Consider the following 23,099-nt stretch of genomic DNA (forward strand, 5'->3'; position numbering starts at 1 on the left):
TATCACTATGAATTTAATTTGCTAGTGAGATTGAACAGCTTATATTTATAAGCCATTCAAATTTTCTTTTGTTTGTATCATTTACCCATTTTTCTTTTGGGGGTGTAACTTCATTTTTCAAATCTTTTGATCCATTTGCAGTTGATTGGGTGTGAGGGATACAACCGTATTTTTTCAGAATAACCACTGACATAATGAATAACTCAACTTTTACCTACTGAGGTAAAATGCCACTTTTCTCAAATAACACACACCTGAGGTTTTGTACCCTTCCTTGCTACTCTTGCATTTTCTTCATTTTTATTAGAATCAGTCTGTTTGATTAAAACACCTGTTGGTATTTCATGTATCATTAACTTATGTATCATTCACACTAAGATGTTAATTCCCCCTGAATTATTAAACTTTCCTAAAAATAAGATGTTCTCATTGATCTAGTCAGTATGACCATTGCTCCCTTTTGTCCAGTCCTAGGCAGTTTCCCTTCTCTTGTCAGACTGCAGTGACTCTCCAGAATAGTGCTAAGTTGTGGGCAATAGTGGATGGTGAGTGTAATTTTGGAATTCAACACTTCTGGCTTGTTTTTCATTATGTCAAAAAATGGGAATTATGGGTACACTTTCTTTTTTCCTTTAAAGAATGGATGTTAAATTTTATCAAATATTTTTTCCATATATAGAGTTGATTTCAGTTCAACTCCTTTTTTGAGGGGGTGGGGGATGCTTTTTTTTTTTTCCATTGGAGTAGTTGCTTTACTCAGTTCTTTTCTGTATTAACAGTGGGAATGTAGAATTTTACATTTTGCATCTGAGTAGTATTACTCAGGAGTATTACTCCATCACTATAGTCTCCAAGCTGCTGACAAGTTTTAAATCATTAATTTACACACAGTTTTCCTCATACTTGAGGGGAGACAGTAGAACCAGGACAGGAATATTTTATAAATATCATGTCACACAAGCAGACCTTCTGCCACTCTGCTCTCCCATGCAGAAAGTCAGCAGGAACTTCCTTACCTGTCCCTTTTATCTACCCAAGGGCACAACTACTCAGGATGCAGGGCTGGAGGCCTTCAGTGCACATCACCCACCCCTCCCGCAGGAGAACAGTTAACACCACACTGTCAACTTATCGTAGAATAGATTTATTTACCTGAAACCATGTCTGTGCAATGCTTGTTACCAGCACAGAAATAAATTGATCTCTATTTACAAATGTCTAAAGTCAAACATGCGTTGTGATAAATTGACATTTAGCATTTTATTGATATAAATGCATCACAATATTTGTATTGCACCAACATCTGTCTACTGCTTCTGATTTCATTAAATAAGTTACATTTAATACAGTGCAAAGTAGCTGTTTGCACACTCAAAAAATAACTGAAGTTATGAACTGGAAGCCTACATTTTTAACCATTCAACACCTGTAGTGTTTTCAATAAATTTATAAATAAGCAAACTGTACAGGGCCAATTAAAAAGTAGCATGTTTCAATGACACCATAGAGAAATCTGGCTACTTACAACTGAAGGCATGCATTACAGTTGAATATTGTACATTTATTTAAGCTATAACATTTTGCACAGAGAAATATGGAGACTTGGCTGATGGCTTCTAAATTCTTGGATAAGGTTTCAGAACCTCATTCTTCTTGCAGCAAAGAAACCAAACTTCTCTGGAGAGGCTTTCTGATTCATTAAGCTAAACTGTACATTTGTAACTATTTTGATTTAAAAGCTTAAAACCCCACTGGGTTTCCTCCACATAACACACAATGAGTTGGGGAGTTTTTTCTAATTTTCTTTTTCCCCCAACATCAATCATGCAGAGGGCTGGTAGATGTGTTGCTAAAAAACGCACATGCACGCAACCGAACACCCTTAAATTTCTGCAAAATGGTTTAGGAAGCGGTTACTCCAGTATTGCTGAAAAGGAAATGAGAGAGAGGAAATCAGCTTTATGAAATATGGGGAGGAAATGTTAGAATAACTAATTTAAGACTAATAGTGACAGATGAAAAGGAATATTCAGTTTGATCTTATAAGATTTTAAGACCAGAAATTTTAATTTCTGATTAGCTGTCCCTGAGGCACAGCCCTCACAGAGTAGCATCCAGAAGCACTGGCTTCGCAACACAGGCCCCTCATGTCATCTGGCTATGGAGAATCCCACCAGACAGACACTTAATCGCTTCAGGTGTAACTAAAGTTGAGAAGGAAAAGTCCTAGGTTAGCGGTGCAGAGGGTAAGGAAGGCGAAGCAGAGTGAGCAGCGTGGTAATCAGGCCAAGCCCCTAGCTCCCTCCCCTTCCTGCGCTGGGGGCAGCCCCTGGGCTGCAGGCCTGGCCAGGCCTGAACTGCTTTTACAGAAAAAAGGCTGTAGATCATCCTCACGTGCAGGGGGGTGGTTCTGACACAATCTGGTGCGTTGGCACTGCAGACGCAGCAGGCTTGGCTGACACTTGTGGTCTCAGATATTCCTGAGGTCTGCCCACCACACAGATACTCAGGGGCCTGAGGCCCCAGTTTGAGGTAACATGGCAGCTGCTGCTTGTGAGGGAAGGTGGCAATTGCCCTGCTCGTCTCTGAGCTCCCGCAGCTCTCCCTACGCAACGTGTCACCTGCACTGGGCAGATGCAGAATGAGCTGCTGGCACGGCATCCCACTGAGGAAACGTGTAAGACTGCCATCTCCTGGGCAAAGGGTAAAGCTCTGTTAAAGAGGTCAGTCTGGGCAAAATATAGACCACAGATGGGATGGGCCTTCAGCCCACCTGCCCGCCCACTTGCCTATCGGTAGAGAACCTGGAGCAAGTTCTAGGCAAGAGCTGCCTGAGAGCATGTACATGATGGGTCTGAGGATGACGCCATTCCATCCAGCTACTGATGGCAGCAAAAGCAGAAAGGCTGACAGTGCCTTCCTGCAGGTACTTGGTGAGGATGGGGCTGGGTACCTGCCACACCCTATAGGACAGAGGCCAAGGATGTGCCCACAGCAGCACTAACTACGGAGGAGTTGCCAATGCAGACATGTTTTTTTGGTGGCAAAGCCTGAAGCAGAGCAAACAAAGGGACTCTGAACCACTGGGTCTTTCCCACTCCAAGCTGTCTGAGTTGAGGGAAGTGGGAGCCCAAACGGCCTCTGTGGGCTGGACAGGCCTGAAGCTGAGAAACCACAAGGCAACAGCCACCCCATAGCTTTCACCTTATTTTGTAAGGGCCAAGAAATCAAGGAACTGAGTCAGGAAAAGTTGACCATCGAATAGCACCCCACCCAACAAGCTCAGACATCCTGGTTTGGTTTGCAGCCAAGACACACTCCTTGCATTTGATCTGCTCAACCTGTTTCTTTCTATACCCCATAATGCTAAAATTGGCAAGGTGTATCACCTACATTCTCTGCCAAGCAGATCAGCTTCCCCTTTCTGAGAGAGACCTCAGTGAGCCAGGCCAGGACTCTGCATTAAATCTGTCTCCATGTGCCCTTTCTAACCCTCTTACATGGAAACCTCTTAACTTGGCAGCACCTTGTCCTGCTTGATACCTGCTAACCTTTCCCCAGACTCTCAGTATTTACATCATGTTCTGCTTGGCCCTCCACCCAGGGCCCAAGTACCTTCAGGTACCCACAAGAACACTGGGGGCTTCACGTGGAGGGTGCTAGCAGCCCGAATATGAGCTGCTGCCTAGGCCCTCCTTCACTCTGGCTAATGACTAGGCTGGCTGTTTCCTGGCTGAGCAGAACTATGGCCTAATAACTGTGCTTTAACGTACCCTGGAGAGAAAAGGTAAATGTCAGCCACAGAGGATATGACCCAGAAGGTGGAAAAAGGTGGCCTGTTTAAAATGAACCAGGGAATTCCCTGGCATCCCAGTGGATAGGACTTGGTGCTCTCATTGCCAGGGCCCGAGTTCAGTCCCTGGTTGGGGAACTAAGATCCCACAAGCCTCACAGTGGGGCCAAAGGGGGGAGGGGGGAAAAAAACCAAAACTAAGAACCAAATGATGCATGAGTTTACTGGTTCAATTACCTGCTTTCACTTGCTTTTTGCTTTTTAATTAACCAGGTAGTGAGATTTCTGGGATAAGTCCTTGCAGCTAACAAAGATCAAAGGAACCACGACAAATGTTTTGTGAATCCTCACCTTGGCATTTGTGAAGGTAACTGTCAGTCTGACCAAAGCAGAACTACTTTCCCTTCCCCCAGGCCCTCCACTGACATCTGGCTGTGCCGCTGTCCTAGGCAGCGGCTGGCATCTAGAGCAGCTACCCCAGCCCATGGGTGCACAGGCACCCACACATCGTATGCCCAACTGCTCTCAGGGTGCCTGACATAAGGGGCTTACTCATTAGTGTCATACAGCCAACTCACTTAGTGGCAGTCACCTGTAGGCTAAAGCATCCAGTTCCAGGGAATACTCACGTTAGTTGATGGATGTTGGAAGGCATTGGAGGAAAACACCACAGTTAGGACTGTTAATGACTTACACACTGTTGGTAAGACTGATTTCGAACATGCGCAAACATTATCAGAGTAACGATGGTGGTGGTTAGTGCCACGTTCAAATAAAAATAGTTCTATACAATATGTTCATTTGGTCATGTGCTATTTACAGATTTTACAAAACACATACATACACATACACACACACACACACTTGCTCTTATGTCCTCTACACTGGGCTAAAACAGGCCAGCAGAAACTTGCATAAAAATGTATCACAGATAACAATTAGTGCCTATACACTAAAAATAAAATTCCTACAACTACCTATACAGCAGAACAGGATCCTTCTTCCCCTCGAGCACAGTAAAACTAAAAGTTCTGAGCTAAGAACTTAAGAGAAAGCAGGACACATCTATTAATTCAAACTAAGCCACTTGAGTTAAAAACAAGACAGTTGTTTTTCTCTGTCCATTTAAAATGTTTTATTTTTCTTTTTAAAACTAGATTGTGACGTGCCACTGAAATAGGCAATGTTGGCAAAACAATGTCTGTTACAATAAAATACATTAGACATTTAAATAAATAACCTTAAAAACTACGTGAGGGGACATGAACCCAGTCGATTGAATCTGGAACAATATTTTCTGCACAAGCGAGAACAAGCATACCTCTTGTTAAGACGGATGTAAACAGAACCATCAAAACCCTACAGGAGAAGCAGCCAAGCGGGGTGGGGCTGGGAGGTGGGGGTGGAGGTGAATGAGGGCAGAGGGGTGAAGGGGGTGGCAAACCAAAAAATACTGACTGAGGTAGCAGTACTCTGCTCAGTGCAGAAAAATTGGCTTATGAATAAAAATTAGACTGTGATCTCAGATTAAATCCAGATGATCATGCAAAAGACACAATACATGCTATTTAGTTTTAGAAAAAAACCACACACATTCATTTCCTAAAATCTGCTGCCAATTAATTTGCTGACAATGTCTGCTGGCTCAACTATTTCTTTTTTATACAAGGATGAGTATTAAACAGAACACTGTACATGCTTTTTTCATCTACAAAAAAATATTTGCATAAAATAGTGTTAGTTCTCTGTACATGTCAATGGACACTTTAATTATGTGTATAAAAAAGGAAAATCTTGCCCCACTGGAGTCAGAAAAAGCAAAACAAAATCTAGAGTATGAAACCTCCTTCACCAGCCAATATGTTCATGTGAAAATTCAGCAGAAATAGACAGTTGCTTTAAACAATAAAAAATTAATTGATTAAGTTAAACATCTTCTTTATGCAAAACTGTCAGTCAAGACCAGAACATATCACTAAAGTTAGTGTCTGTGCTATAGACCCAGACCACCAGGGGCATTATGAGCAGCACAAAGGGCCAGGAGATCCCATCGGTGCATGCCGAGAACGAGCAGGGTTTGGTGGCAGGCTGCACACACTCTTTACCAGGTTCTAGGTAGTTGCGGGCCACAAACTTGAGGGTCTCGTCCATTAGAATCACAGGCAAGGAGATTTTCAGCACCATCAGCCACTGGGTCACATTCAGCGGTGTGATCTGGAAGATAAGCTGAAACACAAAGAAACCTCATCAAGCTCCCCAACTTGCCCGACAGGAAGCCAGGCCCCAGCCCAGGCTCCCCCCACCGCTTACTGGTAAGGGTTCCACGTAGAGGATTAGGAAGTGGAGAGACATGGAGAGGCAGATGGAGCCCACGAGCCAAATGTTCTCCCAAGGGGGCATCCTCAGCAGGGACTGGTTTTCAGACAAGCTGCAGAACAAGGAGAGGTAGGTGAAATGTGCCCACTGAAAGGGCAAAGGCATATGCCACCAATGACAGAGACTGTCTGGAACCACACTTCAGTGAGGCGAAGGCACTGCCCACTGACCTAATTCTATTAAGTTTCTGTGGTGGCATAGTTAAGGAAGAATGTTCAGATGTAGGACAGACTTCCAGTTTAAATCTAGGCTTTAGCACAGCAATCCCATTTCAGTGTGTTCAAAGCTGCTCTCAATTGCCCTTGACACTTCGGCTATTTTGAAATTTCCATTTTTGTCACTGGCTTAATTAGATGATACGGTTTGTCTCAATGCTAAAGGGCTCCTTTCCTGTGGGCACTGGCACACAGGGGTACTGAAGTCCCTATTTTTGGCTTCTGCTGTCTCTTAAGGAACATGTGGCTAAGCACTCCCACTGCTTCCTGGAGGTGACGATGATTTAAGCTCTTAAAACCGGCGCTGCTTGTTCTTCCTCTTGGGGAGGGCAGAGCTTTCCTGTGATTCTCAATCAACCAAGACACACACAATCCCCCAAGCGCCCGGCTGTCAGGCTCTCGTCCCAGCATGCTGAGAAGACTCACTGACCTGTTGAGGGCGTTGCACATCTCTATGGTTACTAGAACAGAGAGCGCCATTGTCATTGGGTATGGGGATTCAAAGACTGCACAATCCACTCCTTCAAAGTCTGGGTTGTCCTCTTTACACTGTAGGAAATGACTCTGCAACAAAAGCCCGATCAAGTTCCTGATCAGCCAAGTACATTTCCAAAGTCCACACACCAATTCCGTACTAAGCCCAGAACACAGACCCACACAAGATCTCCATTTCCCAGAGAAGCCCTGGTCCTGCAGAATAATCTTAGATGCAACTGTTTACTGTTTGAGTCTTATTACAATGCTTTCCATGTAAGGTGCAGAAAGAAAGGTGGCTACCTACCAGCTGGTAGAAGGTCACTCTCGGACCACCCTCGGCAGCAATGAACCACCACGCGGCAGCACCCACAGTAGCAGCGCCAACATAACCTGGGAACAAGTATCACAACATGAACACACGTGGGGTTTCTGGCCTGCAGCATCCCTGCAGGTGCTACCTTGTGAGCCAACCCCCAGGACAGAGATCAAAGATGTAGTATGTCAATGAGCCTGTGCTGTCACTAGCACCTGCTCACTTGCATCAGATAAAGCAGGTAGACCGAGGGTTTCTGTAACAAGGGGGTCTGTGGTACAGAAGAGCCGGGCAAATTCTGGAGGAAAAGTATCTATTAGAATTGGCAGGACCTTTATACTAGCCATGCCTTCTCTATGTTAAGGCTGCAGGCATGTGTCCTCCATGTAAGGCCACGCTGTGCTGGAGCACCAGACCACACCCGTCAAGACTTTTTGGCAAACTCAAGTTACCAGTTATACACGAATTTATTTGCTCCATTAGAGTAGTTAGTGCAGAATGCTGAGCACACAGCAGTACTTGAACCCAATTCTGGGACCATTCCCCCAACAATTACTTTTGAATTCATTAAGTTCACTATAAAGAAGCAACAAAGGGTTGTGGAGAACACAGGGATTTGAGAGTGAGAGACTGTCCCAATGCAGTAGTATCCACTGAAAGGTCCAAGCACACATACCCTCTAACCCAGCAATTAGAACAGAGTAGTAGGCAGGTGGTGCACAGCAGTGAGGCAGCTATACTGGTACTGACGTAAAAACTACCCAACAAATAGGGAGAAATACAAAAAGACAAGGTTCAGCATACAGGTGTGTATAGCATGCCGTCACCTGTGATGGTCTATTTACTGGAGTATCTGGGAAAGGCATGTGAGCAACTGCGCTGGAGGGGAGCTGACTGGCCAAGAGCCTTCCTGCTTTATGAAACTGTGCTTTTTGAGTGTTAAGTCATGGAGTTTCCTGTGGGACCCTAGGGAAGTCATTTAACCTCTCTGGGCCTCACTTTCCTAACCTATGAAATGAGGAAGAGGGAAGCAGCATCCTGGGTCAGGATGAGGTCTACAAAGACAACACATGTAGAAAAACCAACCACTGCTGATTAATGCACAGATGCCTACTCTCAGAGAAAAGGGGACTCAGTTTTACATCTTGGTGATTTAAGGCCTGAGTCGTCCCTGCATTTCCTTTGCCCACAGGTTAAATCTGAGAACCTCATTCACAAAGGCCCAAGGAAGAACGAGGACGATAAAATACAGGATTAACTTTAAACTGGGTATACACAGCTCATTAAACTGCAAGAGGGCAGTCTCCATATTTGCTACCGTAGTATGAGGATAGAAAAAAAATGTGCTTTTAAGGGACAAATTTACAAAATTTGGACTCAAACATTTTGTTTAAAAATAATATAAAAAAACCGTACTCACAGCCAATAGCCAGGTAACGGAAAAAGAGCCACCCACTGATCAGTGGTTCCTTTGGGTTCCGGGGTGGTTTGTTCATTATGTCCAGATCAGGAGGATTGAACCCCAGTGCAGTGGCAGGCAGGCCATCTGTCACCAGATTGACCCAGAGCAGCTGGACAGGAATTAAAGCCTCAGGAAATCCAAGGGCTGCTGTTAGGAAAATACTGTTTCCACCCAAGGAAAGAAGAGAAAGACCCCAAATTATTTTTGGCCACTATTTAAATAACATCACCACCCCCTCCTCCCCCATAAAAACCAGTGGACAGCAACGATTACCTGAAATAACTTTCCCCCTGGGCAATCATAAAACATTTATTATTCCCAATTCCAAATTAAGTTAACTTTTAGAAGGTCAAGAATTTTGTTACCTTATATAGTTAAACTCATTTCTATGTTAAAGTGCATCCTTTGCAAACTGGGGCAGCTGCAGACAGCCCTCCTGACGGCCAGAGGAAGTACCTCTACCTTCACAAGGTCCTCTTTCACCTTGCCTGGCCCGCCCTCCCTCCCACTGCACTAAGAGCAAAGCTGCTGCCACATGAAGAGCAAATTTGGAAAACTGGTCACCACAAGCCAAGGAATACACGTGATCTGTCATAGGGACCCACCAGACAACTTCCCCGACATTGGACGAGATGAGGTAGCGGATGAACTGCTTCATGTTGTTGTATATCGCCCGTCCCTCTTCCACGGCAGCCACGATGGTGGAGAAGTTGTCATCAGCCAGGACCATCTCAGAGGCGGTTTTAGCCACTGCGGTGCCAGAGCCCATGGCAATGCCGATCTCAGATTTCTTCAGAGCAGGAGCGTCATTCACACCGTCTCCAGTCTGAAAGGGTTAGAGATCCACCGCTGGTTTACACACACCTGCTACCTACACACACACACACACTGCCAGCAAGCACTCAGCCATCCTGAAGCCAGGGGACTGAATGGAGCTGCTGGACCTCTGAGCAACAAAATTCTCTGGGAGAATTTTCATTTTTGTAAGTTGGTGTCACAAAACACATTTTACCTAGGAAATGTAAAACTGCCAAATGAGCTTACGGGTGACACTTCAGAGGGAAGTGGAACAAAGGGGACTTAAAATTATCTCTATTATTTTTTTTACCAAACAAAACAACAACCTATATGGCAATCAAGACAAAATATTTGTATCCACAAGGATAAATCTCAAGTAGAATAGATGCAGAGTCACATTTTCAAAAATATGTGACCTACAATATGCCATATAAAGGCCAAAAGAGGGCAAAAATACTCAAGTATTGTCTACAGATACAAAACTAATTCCCATATATGTTTTCTATACTGCTACTAAACACCCAATACTGAATGCAGAATGGTGCTTTCCGACTTCCCTGGTGGTTCAGTGGTTAAGAATCTGCCTGCCAATGAAGGGGACACGGTTCGATCCCTGGTCTGGGAAGATCCCACATGCCTTGAAGCAACTAAGCCTGTGCACCACAACTACGAAGCCTGAGTGCCTACAGCCTGAGCTCCACAAGAGAAGCCACTGCAACGAGAAGCCCATGCACCACAACGAAAAGTAGCCCCCAAGAGCTCTACTGGAGAAAGCCCACACACAGCAACGAAGACCCAACAAAGCCAAATATTAAAAAATAAAATAACTCAATCAGGCTTAAAAGAAAAAAGAAAAAAAAAAAAGACATCTTATGGAAAATTGGTGAAATTATAAAAATAAAAGGAATGGTGCTTTCCTCTGGGAGACAGAAGGGAAGGGGATGGAAAGAGGAAGACAACTATGATAACTGTTTTCAAGCCACAAAACTAACTTGTTTCAAAAAAGTGTGAGGTTTCACAGATAAGCAGCAGCAAGCAAATATTAACATGTTAGCAATGTTAACAAGTCTCAGTGAGAAAATCAGCTGCGAGGAAGAATATAGGAAACGCTTCCTCAACAGGTAGCTCTTAGAGAGCGCATCCCAGTACATCTCATTTCAGGTAAGGTTATCCAAAACTGAGTGACAGAGTGCAAATTGGTTAAGTCCTGAATAAGCTTTTAGAAACGTGAGATACAAACATGTATATTTTAACCACGACAAGGACAAAAAAAGATACCACCAAATATTTCCCGAGACTGACTCAGACTTCTACGTCTTAAACTTTTCCAGAATCCTCCAGTATGCCCAACTACCGGTCAATCGAATCACTGAGAAATAACCCCAGACCGTGACAAAACTAAATAAAGCAGTTTCAAGTATGGGAAGTATTATGAAATATTTAATGGTCAGAATTAGAACCTGCTGTGTCTGTGCGGTTTGTTACCTGTACATGTCTAAAGACACTCACCATGGCTGTAATCTCATCAAAAGACTGAAGAAATTCTACAATTTTAGACTTGTGGGAAGGTTCAACTCGAGCGAAACAGCGGGCATTCAAGCAGGCTTCTCTCTGGGCTGAAGGGTTGAGCTCATCAAACTCCCGACCCGTGAAGGCCTTTGACGTCACATCCTCGTCCTGCTTGAAGATGCCAATGCGGCGGCAGATGGCCACAGCTGTGCCCTTATTGTCGCCCGTGATCATGATGACCCGGATGCCTGCCTGCCGGCACAGCTTCACAGAGGAGGCCACCTCAATTCTCGGAGGGTCCAACATGCCCACACAGCCAACAAAAGTCAGATTGGTCTACAGTAAAAGAATCAAATTCTGTTTTTACCCCTAGTGTGCAATTAAAAATATCCCTACATTCTTGTTACCAAATAATTCTTTAGGTTTCATAATGACAATATTCTGAAATGAGGAAAAAGATATACTGAGGAATAAGAACATTTTGATGGTGGCCAATTAGTAGCCCATAGTACCCAAACTTCTTGTTCAAGGCTTCAGGAAGTCACATACCTGACAAGAAAGAATTCCATGAGCAGAAAAGCAGATGGAATCTCTCTACTTGGACAATTTGACCTTTAGTAACCAATGAATGTTTTAAAAATATCCTCAATTGTTAAAATATCTTAATTTACACAAGAGCTGCAAAATAGGTTTTTAGCCTTGATGATTCTACTTTGAAAGTAACAAGCCTATGTTAAATTGTTAACTATGTATGTTTGAAGCAACAAGCCAAATTATATTATAATGGTGATATATTTGGCCTGCAGAAAAACAAATAACCACACCCCTTTCTTGGCAAAGCAAGACTCATTTGACCTTTTACTGAAACAGTGCTGTCTAAACACAATGAATGTGCAGGGTGTGGGTGAAGAAGCTTTTCATTAGCTAACCTCATATTTAATAAAGTTGGCAGAGTCCTCAAGGTTCATTTCTTCTCTTCTCAATGGGTTGTCATGAGTGGCCAGAGCCAGGCATCGCAGTGTGTCACTGCCACTGCCCCATTCCCGAATGACAGACATGATCTTCTGTTTGACTCCAGGAGTCATGGGGATTTTAGTACTTCCAACTCGAATGTGGGTACACCTGTCAATGACACCTTCGGGAGCACCCTGGAAATGTTACAAATTTAGATCAACAGTTGTATTTACCGGCTCACCCAGGATGCTGAGCCTGGTAAGAGGCTTTGGGCCGCGGTGCGCTGTACTTGCCTTCACAAACATTTTGCTCATTGATGTCCGGCTTGGTTTGTTGGGTGTGCAGTAAACTGACATCGACTTTCTATCACGTGAGAACTCGAGAGTAAATTCTTTCTTCATCAATTGTTTAATGACCTATAAAGAGAACATACATGGAGTATTATAGGATGGCAATTTCTGTAAATTTCTGACTTGTTAAACATTCACTAAGTACCTATTATGTGAAAGGCAGAGGGGAGATAGCAACAGACAACAAAACAGACAAGTTCTCACCCTCGTAAAACTTACCCTCTCCTTTGGGAAAGACACACTAGAATGTGATTATAAGTGCTATTGAGAAAAAAATTTAAAAATAAGCAGGAAAGAGAGATAATTATCTATGTCTAGATTGTGATTTTACATAAAGCACTGAGAAGGCAATATTTGAGTAAAAATGTGAAGGATGTGTGAGTGTGAACAGAGAGAACAGACGTGCAGACTGATGTGACCTGGCACGTTCAAGGAGCCTCCAGGCCAACGTGGCTGGAACAGAGTTTGCAAAAAAGAGGTGACAGGTTAATGGCAGGGGTGGCAGAAGCAGCTTGTAGGATCTGGAAAGTCACTGTAAAGCATCTGGCTTTTTTGACAAGTGAAACACAGGAAGACAGTGGAGGGTTCCAAGCTCTGGCAGTTATTTTAAGAATCAGCTGAAGGGCAGGGGGCAAGGAACATCACTTAAATATTCTAAATAGCTTTAGACAGCTAGTGGTTACCATATTAGATGTCAGCACATTGACAGTATTTAAAGTCATGAGACAGAGGAGTTCAAGGGAGTTAACTGCAGACAGAAAAGGCCGAGGACTGGGTCCTGGAACCTCCTCACCTCTGGTGGGAAGTGGAAGATGCAGCCAAGGAGATGGTGCGGAGGGAGGTGGGGCAGGGAGAGAGGCGTACAAGTGAAGTAAAGGACTCAGAGGGAGAGACTGACAGGATAAACTGACAGCTCAGGTAAAACAAAGACTGAGAATTAACCTTTAGATTCAGATTCTGTTGGACTATCTATGTATACAATCATGTTACCTACAAAGTAAACATACTTTATCCTTTCCAATTTTTATATCTTTGATTTCTTTTTCTCACCTTACTGCATGAACTAGGACTGCCAGTACAATACTGAATAGAAATGTTGAGAGTAGAAATCCTTCTCTTGCATTTAGCTATGATGTTAACTTTATGTAAATACACCATCAACTTGAAGATAAGTTTGCTGAGTTTTTATCATGACTGAGATTCAATTTTATCAGATGCCTTTTCTCCATCTATTTAAATGATCTTATGGTTTTCTGCCTTTACTCAATTATGTGGTGAATTACACTGGTACCCCCCCCACCCCGATTCAGACAAGTATTTAATAATAACTGTAGAAATCCCAAAGAACCTCAGCATCCAATGTAGGCAATTACAAGTGGACTGAAGCCATCCTCTCAGCAAGAGTTGCCCCAAGCTACAAAAGAACAAGCACCATGAATTCTACATTATTTGACTGATATATTATGTATTTAGTTTCCATTAAGCATTTGTACCAGTGGCTCTAGGAAGACTGAAATGTATGGTGATTCTGAGTGAGGTGTGGACCTCAGCACCAGATACATCCCGGGGCGGGGAAGAGAACAAAGCCATTGCTTGCAGTATCAGGACTGTGAAGAGCAAAAGCCCTACCCAAACGGGCCACTAAGCCTTAAAAAGCTGGTCCTGCTCTACTCACCTCTGTACTATGAAAGGTTCTTGCTTTTGGGGGCTGGAGGAGTGGGCAAAAAAGTTCATATTTGGAATTTTCAGTGAGTGAGCACCATGTCAGTCACTTCTGATCCCCTCACTTGGCTGTTGTGGCAAAAAATGAGGCAAGGAGGCCACAGAGCAAGAAAATGCTTAGACTGCAGACTCCTAGGGAAGGGACAGTCCTGCATTATTAACAGTGGTCATTACAATGAATGTACCACTTTTAAGTTCCAAGCTGCTACTTGTTTCCCTTCATGGAGTAGTTACAGGTCTAGAATCAAATAATTCTAAACCTCGGTCTCTGTGAAGCTGAATCTTCAGGATGCCTGTGGTTTAGTCACACCAACTAATAACAGAGCTGTGAGACAGTGTGGCTTTGCGAGGATCAACCCCCTGCTTAATGACAATCAGGGTGAATTCCCTAAAACAGAAACAAAGGGCCTGGACTTCTGTTTCACAGAAGTCGGGGCAGAATACCACAGGAGCTGCCCAAGACCCTCGTGGCGGTGAGACTGTTAGTTGTGAAACATGAAACGGGCTATTATACTTCACAGCTGAGACATTCTCCATTCTGGTGCGAGTTTTGATTTCGCTGGATAGTATAAAGGAGGCAAAACAATGTAAAGGAAACAGAGTGCTGGAGCGCTAGTCCAGCTCTGCCTCACACTGTAAGACGGTACCAAAGTCATTCAGAGCTGCAGTTTGCCTGCCTGCAAGTGTGAGACCGGACTGGTCCTAGAGTCCTTCTTGCAACCTGAGATTTGGTGTGGTCACTAAAATGCTTAAATAGCTGAGGTCTTTCACAGGTGTGCTGTCACCCACCTTAGGCTGCCTATGCCATGTGGTGCCACCCCACTCCCCCAAAACACACTGCCTCCTAATATGCCTGGATACCCAGGGAAGGATGAAAGGGAACATAGCGACAGCTGACCATTTAGTAGAAATAAGCCTTGCTTTTGTATAACTAAGAGAGGCTATGTTTTTAATCTCCCATTTCTCCTTATTCTACTAGGAAACCCTGACCGAAAAACACAGTGCTACAAAGAGGAGCCTCAAGCATTAACTGGCAGCCATTTGGAGATCACAGGTACACAGGTCTGACACAAAGAGATTATGTGTAGTAGAATCCAATTCTGAAGAAATCTAAGCTGCAAGGCTGGGAGGCAGCAGGTACTGGGCATAGGTCTGGAGGACCCACTGGAGGACCTCCTGACTGGCCACCCTGCACCGCATGAAGATTATGTTCACCCTGGTGCAGAGGGGCTGTGTTTCCAGGGTGGTGGTTTGCAGGGGCGGGACCAGACGCAGACTTTGGGACCTGACTTGCTTCCTTCTTAGGTCTCTTCTGTTCCTGCCTGGCATCATAGTCCCTTGACCTGTCCTCTCTGGCTTCAGCAGTTCCCGTTTCTGAGCTTCCTGAGCTTGCTTCTCGGTGTCATGCTGCTTCTCCTCTCGTTCTACTTCTACCTGCTGCTGCCTGTTACTCTGACCTTTATGTATTGTAACAGCTTGTTTGCACACTGCTTATGCTGCTTCTCATCTAAGCACTCACTCACCACTCTGGCTAGGACAGAGGTTGGCTCTGTCCTGCAACCAACTGTCATTGGATTCTGTGGCCTCACACAAGAGCTAGACCTGAGTAAAACCACCTGCAACAGCTGCTGGCAGACACTGGCCATCTAGACAGCCTCCAGCCACTGGCTCTCCTCAACAGACTGGTCCACCCTGCCTGCCACTTTGCTCAGCCCAAGAAAACCCAGGCTCCTACAGGTATAGGGAAAGCAGCTGAGGGGCCACACATCTGTCTAGTGCAGATGCGCCAGCACCTTCCAACAATGCCACAAGCTAGCTTTGTAGCTGTGGTAATTCTGCTCAAATACAACACGTCAAAATTTTAGTATATTACTAGACTCACTCTGCGAATGTGCTGAGAATCTCTACTTCTGTATTATGAAGAACACCAGTTTGTAACTTCCTTTTCTTGTCACATCCATGTCAGGTTTTGGTATCAGGGTTATCAAATTAGTTGATAAGGGTTCCATTTCCTGCCCCCACCCTCCCTTTTGTGGCTGCACTGCATAGCCTGCAGTAAAAGCATCGAGTCCTAACCACTGAACCACCAGGGAACTCCCCCAAACTGGTATTTCTTTAGTGTTGGCAGAATTGGGCCTGAAGAATTTTTGTGGGGAGGAGATTTTTAATTATAGATTCAGTTAATTTATCGGACACAGGATTATTCCATTTTTCCTGTGCCAGCTTATTAGAATGCTATGTTACTGAAAGGATGTTGACTTCTTCTATGCTGTCAAATTTATTGTATAAAACTGTTCAGAACATCTTTTTGATCTTGTCTTTGCTACTTTCCTTCTACTTGTAATTAATTTCCTGGTTCTACTTTCTTCAGATGGAGGCTTATTTATCTTTTTGTTATCGATTTCTAGCTTAATTCTATAGCGGTCTGCAACTGTCTATATGATCTCGATCCTTTGTAATTTGTTGAGTCTTGCTTCATGGACCAGCAATATGGTTTATTCTGGTGAATGTTGCTTATGCATTTGAAAAGCATATTAGAAGTAGCACAATAGAAATAAGGGTTGGATTGAGTACAATTACAGTACTGTTTCATATCCTGATTTTTTTTATCTGCTTATTCTATCAATTTTTGAGATAGGTGTGTTAAATCTCCAACTCTAATTGTGAATTCGTCTTTTCCTTTTATTTCCATCAACTTTTGCTTCGTGTACTTTAAATGTGTTAGCTATAAACATGCACAAACAATTGGACCATTCAGCACAAGGTCATGGGCAACTTTAACAAGAGGTTTTGAGAGCCTGGGAGGAGGCAAAAGCTTGACTGGAGTAGATTCAAGAAAATGGAAGAGTGAGACAATACAATACTTAAAATCATCTCTTCTGAGAAGTTTTACTGTGAAGGAAAAGAAGCAGAGTGCTTAAGTCAAAAGAAGGTTTTTAGATAAAAAACATACTATGATTTCTCTGATGAAGATCCAGTAGAGATGGGAGGGATACTGCAGGAGAGATGTTGGGGACTACTAGCCAAGGAGCAGCTGGGTTTTGCTGGGAGCAAGAAGATATTGTATGTTTGAGGAAATAAGGTATATAGTAAGTTGTCGAAGAGAATAAGGACGTGAGCAGACTAAGAATATATGGCATGAGTGATGGCAGCATGAATAAAACACCAAGCTCTAATACTGACCGAGTTGCAGGCATTTGCTCGTTCTATTTTAGAAAGACCCTTCAATTCAGTATCAAATACATTCATCTTCTCTACCAGGCAAGTGAGGGCAGTCTCTGTAGCTTCTCCAACTTTTTCGTACACACCCTTCGCCTGTAGTAGTTAAAGGCATAAAAATTACAAAAAGGGAAACGTTGTAAAAGCAAGTAAATTTTCTTTAACAAAGACTTTTCCCACAGGAGGACAGTCTGTCCTCCACTGCATCATTATTCTATGGGCCATTTTTATCCCATCCTGGAACACATGATCCAGATAATTAAAAATAAACTCAAAGCATAGGTGTGCATTTTATCTTTTCCTGATAATTAGGTCTTTCATTTCCCTTAACTACAAGAAGCCAATAATCACAGTATTAATTCAAACACAGAGAGCTTTCAAACAGTATTTGTAATTCCATGTCATTATTTATCATTCTACAGAGTTTACATTCTGTTTCTGTTGGGGACTGGCTTGCCTTTAGAAACCAAAGAATTTATCTCACTATGTATAATTAAAAAAGGAGGAAAAAAGTTTTCAGTTGGTTAAATTTTATATATCATCATCATCATTATCAAAACAACCTCTAAACCTCAACCTGTCCTCAAGGATATAATGTTACCCATCTTAAGAAGCAAGATCAATACTCTATACTTTCAGGAAAAAGTATCCTAGGTTTTATTCACTTATAGTAACTAAGCTATACACAGAAGAGAACATCATGTATGCTACAGCCCTAGTTAAGGTAACTGCAATGCTCAGTCACAGGTAATATATGAAAGGCTCCCAGCTTTCTTTGGGTAGGTCATGCTAGCTCTGATAGAGACGGGCTCTTGAATGGAAAGAGGAAATAAAATCAGGAACCCATACTTTCAAAAAGGGAGGAAGGAAGGCTGGATTTTCATTCCACCCACCGCACCCTTGAACTAGCAACAGGCAGGTCTAGTTTCTTGCTTGTGAGGAGGCTCACCTCATTGTAATCCAAAGCAGAGTCATTACAAAGAGCACAAATTGTTGCCAATTCCACAAGACCATCATATTGATGACATTGCACTGGTTTCTCATCTTTATGTCTGTCAAAAGAAAAAAATACCTCTTAGAGCACATTGTGGTCATCTCTATTGATTTTTATTTATTTACCAATAAATAGAATTTTGTGGACAACAGACTGCAAGCATTCAAGAGAATTAGAGTGACGCTGGAGATAATAACAGAATGTGTCTCTGGTATCAGCAGTCAATCAAGTTAGGACCACAAATTCTTAGTTAATGAAATTCCTCCACCACTGGTATCAGTGAAGAACAAACAACAATTCCCTGGCAGTCTGGTTGTTAGGACTCAGTGCTCTCACTGCCGGGCCCCCGATTCCTGGTCAAGGAACCAAGATCCCGCGAGCTGCACAGTGCAGCCAAAAAATAAAATAAAATAAAAATAAAGCCAAACAAACCCCACTTGAAAATTCTGGCTTCAAAGGATGAAAAAAGGGTCACTGGCTTATACAACCTGTAATACCTATTTCCAGGTATGTATTATCAATTTTGTTTTTAAAAAAATTAACTACTGTGATAACCGACAACATGAGCCACATCAGGAAAACTATCTGAACATTTTCGAGACGCTGCAAGTCTGTCTGTACAAGCACCAAACTACCAGAGCGGAGCCTTTAAAAGATAAGGCGGCTTTACTCACACTTCTCCAATAGGTGCGTATGTTGATCCAGTTATGGTAAACTCATTAAGGGAACAAGTATCACCTTCAACTTTGTCCAGAATGAACATCTACAGGGAAAAAAAAAAAAGCCTAAGTGTTTAAAAGGTGTAAAAAATATGCTAGAAAAAACATAACCTTTGCTAAGATAAAAGGCCTTTCTCACTTAAGTACTGATGTTAATGAAAGTGACTAACTGAAGCTCAGCATAAGAAATACTGCCCCTTATTCCAACTAGACGCTGTTAAAATTGCTTCCCCATCCATCTAACAGTCTGAGAAACAGCACCACTGAGGTGCTGAGTAAATAATAAGCGGCAACAGCACCAGCCGCAGAAGAGAACCCACGTGAAATCCCAGTTATGAGGACCCTGGGTCAGTCAGTTTCAAAGACTCAGCAGCTCTCTTTAGAATGCTCAGAATTCCAAATTTCACATGGCTGGCTGAGAAAGTGACATAGGTATTCCTGCCTCAGAGCTAAGAGTAAAAGCCTAGGAAGAATAAACTCACATTTCAGAGTTGCATAAACATCCCCAAGTAAAATAAGACAAATTGCTTCTCTACTCCTTCCCACTTATTTTTATTGTGGCAATAGCTCATTTTCTATGTAGCTGCACAACTACATGGATACAGTAAGAAGCCTACAGAGCTGAATGAACTGACGTTACCAAGACAATACAGATGGAAGCATGTTTAGGAACGAATTCTTAATTTTACAGAATAGTAAAGTGACATGAGCTGGTTTCTTAAAGATGGGTTTTCTCCCCCCTTGGTTTGCTTTCCAATTATAATTCAGAAGTCCAGTTTAGAATGATCAAACCATTCTACAATAAGGAATTTTTAAAATGTTAAACTCGGGACTTCCTTGGTAGTGCAGTGGTTAAGAATCTGCCTGCCAATGCAGGGGACACGGGTTCAAGCCCTGGCCCAGGAAGATCCCACATGTTGCGGAGCAACAACTAAGCCCCAATGCGCCACAACTACTGAGCTTGTGCTCTAAAAGCCGGCTAACCACAACTACTGAGCCCAGCAGCCGCAAGTATTGAAGCTCACGCCGCCTAGGGACTGTGCTCTGTAACAAGAGAAGCCACCGTACTGAGAAGCCCACGCACCACAGCAAAGAGTAGTCCCTACTCCCCACAACTAGAGAAAAGTCCACACACAGCAATGAAAGCCCAATGCAGCCAAATAAATAATTTACAAAAAAAATGTTAAACTCAAGTTAAAAAGAGCCATGTAATGCTTTAAAAACAACTTTTCATAGAGCATTCCAACTCATATTCAGTTAGAAAATCTGCTCTTTATTTTAAAATAACTTCTTTGCCTCATAAGATTTGCTTATTATATAGCACATACTTTTAAATTCCAAAAGTTTCATTTCAAAAGTATACTCGGAACTAAATCAACCCTGGAACCAAACTAAAGCTATAAGTAAGACAAAAGGATTTTTTAAAAAATTAAAATATATTATGGGATTTAAAACTGTGATGACAGGTTCTAGTTCAAACACATATAACTCGTGTGTCAAATGAGGAAAAAATTCATATCCAAGGTCACATGCAGCAAGATCACCAATTCCTACAATTTTTTTCTAACAGATACAACATCTAAAAAAGGAAACTTGGCACAAAGCTCTTTCCAAAGATGTCTGACATTTACAGAAGAGGAAACAAAGGACTAGAGAGGTTAAAAGATGTGCTCAAGGTTACACAATTATTAAGTGGAAGAGAGAGAGAGAACCAGGTTTACCAATCCTTTGTATCAGAAAATTCAACTTTACATTTCTATTGAAAGCTGTGCGACCCTCAGACATGTCACAACTTCTCAGAGCCTAAGTTTTCTAACCTCTTAAGCAGGATTACCATACAATTCAAATAAAGTCACATGTGAAAAATTAACTGCACTAATAAGCCTTATCAAACCAAGTTGGCACTGTTACTATATACATCATGGCATTTCTTTAATTACACTGTTTATAAAAGTGAAACTCTTTAGGTCTATACCAGAGTCCAAAATATTCTAAGACATTCAGAATTCTAACCCACACCAACTAAATCTGAATGCACACGGGCATTTTAGACTGCAAGCCAGTAAACCATTTAGAAACTGCATGATGAAAGTATCCCTAAGTCAAGGGCAGTTATGCAATCCACTGCAAGAAACCTCCTGTAGAATACTGATTAGCATCAGCTTTCTGTCGCCAAAGGTAGAACAGAACAAAGAGGCAAGCTGTTTCTTTAATAGAACATTTTAAATCAAATAATTTAAGGGAAAACATAAGAACAAAAAAATTTTTATCACGGACTCTGCTTTAGTCGTAGTTTGAAGCCTGACGCTGCCACAACCTTACCATTTTTTAAAGATTACAATTTCATACACTGCTTTAACTTTCATGGATATAAGGACTATCCTGAGGAATTAAAGCTTATGTCTAAGTTTAAACAATTTCCTGGGGGAAACCAAACAAGTAAGATGAAATCCCCTTTCTCTCCCCCAATCAGCTTTTAGCTGACAACTAGCTTTTAGCAGATTTATTCAATCTTTTTTGGTTCCAAGGAAAGAGAACTTAGGTAGCTCAGTTACACCCTGCATCTACTCGAGAAACTCAAGACAAGCTAGAAGCTTACCACTTGAGAGAACACCTCAAACTGTTTTAAACACCTGTCCCATTCACTCTAAACCTGGGTTTCGGACAACACAGAGTTGAGGGTGTGTATATGAAAAAACTATCATGAATATAAATTTGGCAAGAAAAAGATTTAGAGGGTTCAAATGTATTAAAACAAGAACAATTTCCAATGCTAAAAAAACATTATCTAAAACCTGGAGATAAGGCCAAGGGGATGATGACATGTCCCTTCAGTGTCACTCATAAGTATTACTTAACAGGCCCACTTGAAGATTTAGTGTTTTGGAAAAATTTAACATTATTTCACTGTGCTATTATTAAGGGCTCATGTTTTTTTGAAGTTGTGGCTTTTTGTCCTCTATAAGAGATAATAGTTTTACTGCTCTATAGGATACTAACCAGTTTTTCTAATCTAACACACATCAATTCTGTTCTAACATTGAGCACTTCCTCACATGGTCCTGTAACCAGTTTTACCATCTTACTGATTTTCCCTCGTTGAATTAATGAGCCAAACAGAATCTCTTACATGTGTCCACGCAGCATGTGTATGAGTTGTGTACCTTTTGGAAAATTACTTTGACTTGTACAAAGTAGTAGTAGTTTATGTGTGTGTCACTTTTTAATTTAATTTTTTCCTTCCAGTTTTATTGAGATATAAGTGACATACAGTACTGTATAAGCTTAAGATGTACAGCATAATGATCTGACTTACAATCATGAAATGATCATCACAGTAAGTTTAGTGAACATTCATCATCTAATACAGATACAGAATAAAAGAAAAAATTTTCTCCTTGTGATGAGAATTCTTAAGATTTCCTCTCTTAACAACTTCCATATATAATGTACTGCGGTGCTAATTATATTCATCATGCTGTACGTTACATTATTTATCCTATAACTGGGAGTCTGTACCTTCTGGTCACCCTCATCCAATTCCTCCCCCTCCCACCCCCGGGCCTCTGATATCCACAAATTTGATCTCTTTCTTCTATGTTTGCTTTTGAAGTATAATTGACTTACAACATTATGTTACTTCCTGGTGCATGGGATAGTGATGTGACATTTCTATACATTTCAAAATGATCATCTTGATAAGTCTAGTTACCATCTGTCACCACACAGAGATTACATTATTACTGACTATGTTCCCTGCACTCTACATTTCATACCCATGACACACTTATTTTGTAACTGGAAGTTTGTACCTCAATTTCCCTCATCTATTTCTCTCATTCTCCCACCTCAAAGTTGTTTAAATAAAACCTAGATAAACTGAATTACATGAAAGAACTTCATTTAGCTGTATCATCACATTACGTCTTTAGTTCTTATTTTGCACAGGGAAGGTTTAAAGTTTCTTGTTTTATACCCAAGTGACGGTCAAAAAAACAACCTAAGAAAGGAAGGATGAACACATAGAATGAAGCAAGTTAAAGAAAACATGTCTCATTCAATGCGTTAAGGAAATACCAATTAGAATTTTACATAGGCAGGTAACTAGCTGGTTTATAGAACTTTTCCTTTGAAGCTGTGTTAACATACAAACAGAGAAGAACAGGGAAATAAAGGAAGCACAGTCACCTAACACATT

The 23,099-nt window shown here is 42.0% G+C and overlaps 1 protein-coding gene across 2 annotated transcripts in view; it reads right to left on the bottom strand.

Moving 5' to 3' along the window:
• Nucleotides 1–1,117: 1,117 nt before the first annotated feature.
• The window catches only part of ATP2A2 (ATPase sarcoplasmic/endoplasmic reticulum Ca2+ transporting 2), a 59,665-nt gene continuing 37,683 nt past the window's right edge, over nucleotides 1,118–23,099 (bottom strand). The window contains exons 9-21 of one of the 2 annotated variants that reach the window (XM_057744450.1): nucleotides 18,857–18,945; nucleotides 18,138–18,240; nucleotides 17,153–17,284; nucleotides 12,191–12,313; nucleotides 11,873–12,091; nucleotides 10,944–11,279; nucleotides 9,242–9,462; nucleotides 8,595–8,797; nucleotides 7,166–7,251; nucleotides 6,815–6,948; nucleotides 6,104–6,221; nucleotides 5,899–6,019; nucleotides 1,118–1,927 (exon numbers count right to left, since the gene is read on the bottom strand). In XM_057744450.1, the coding sequence (XP_057600433.1) occupies nucleotides 1,914–1,927; nucleotides 5,899–6,019; nucleotides 6,104–6,221; nucleotides 6,815–6,948; nucleotides 7,166–7,251; nucleotides 8,595–8,797; nucleotides 9,242–9,462; nucleotides 10,944–11,279; nucleotides 11,873–12,091; nucleotides 12,191–12,313; nucleotides 17,153–17,284; nucleotides 18,138–18,240; nucleotides 18,857–18,945 (1,899 nt within the window). In that variant the 3' untranslated portion in view covers nucleotides 1,118–1,913. Of the gene's footprint in view, nucleotides 1,928–4,965; nucleotides 6,020–6,103; nucleotides 6,222–6,814; nucleotides 6,949–7,165; nucleotides 7,252–8,594; nucleotides 8,798–9,241; nucleotides 9,463–10,943; nucleotides 11,280–11,872; nucleotides 12,092–12,190; nucleotides 12,314–17,152; nucleotides 17,285–18,137; nucleotides 18,241–18,856; nucleotides 18,946–23,099 lie in introns of those variants that run through there. The other variant, XM_057744449.1, reaches the window with a different exon arrangement.

Source organism: Hippopotamus amphibius, chromosome 8, assembly GCF_030028045.1.
Source record: "Hippopotamus amphibius kiboko isolate mHipAmp2 chromosome 8, mHipAmp2.hap2, whole genome shotgun sequence".
NCBI classification, from domain to species: domain Eukaryota; kingdom Metazoa; phylum Chordata; class Mammalia; order Artiodactyla; family Hippopotamidae; genus Hippopotamus; species Hippopotamus amphibius.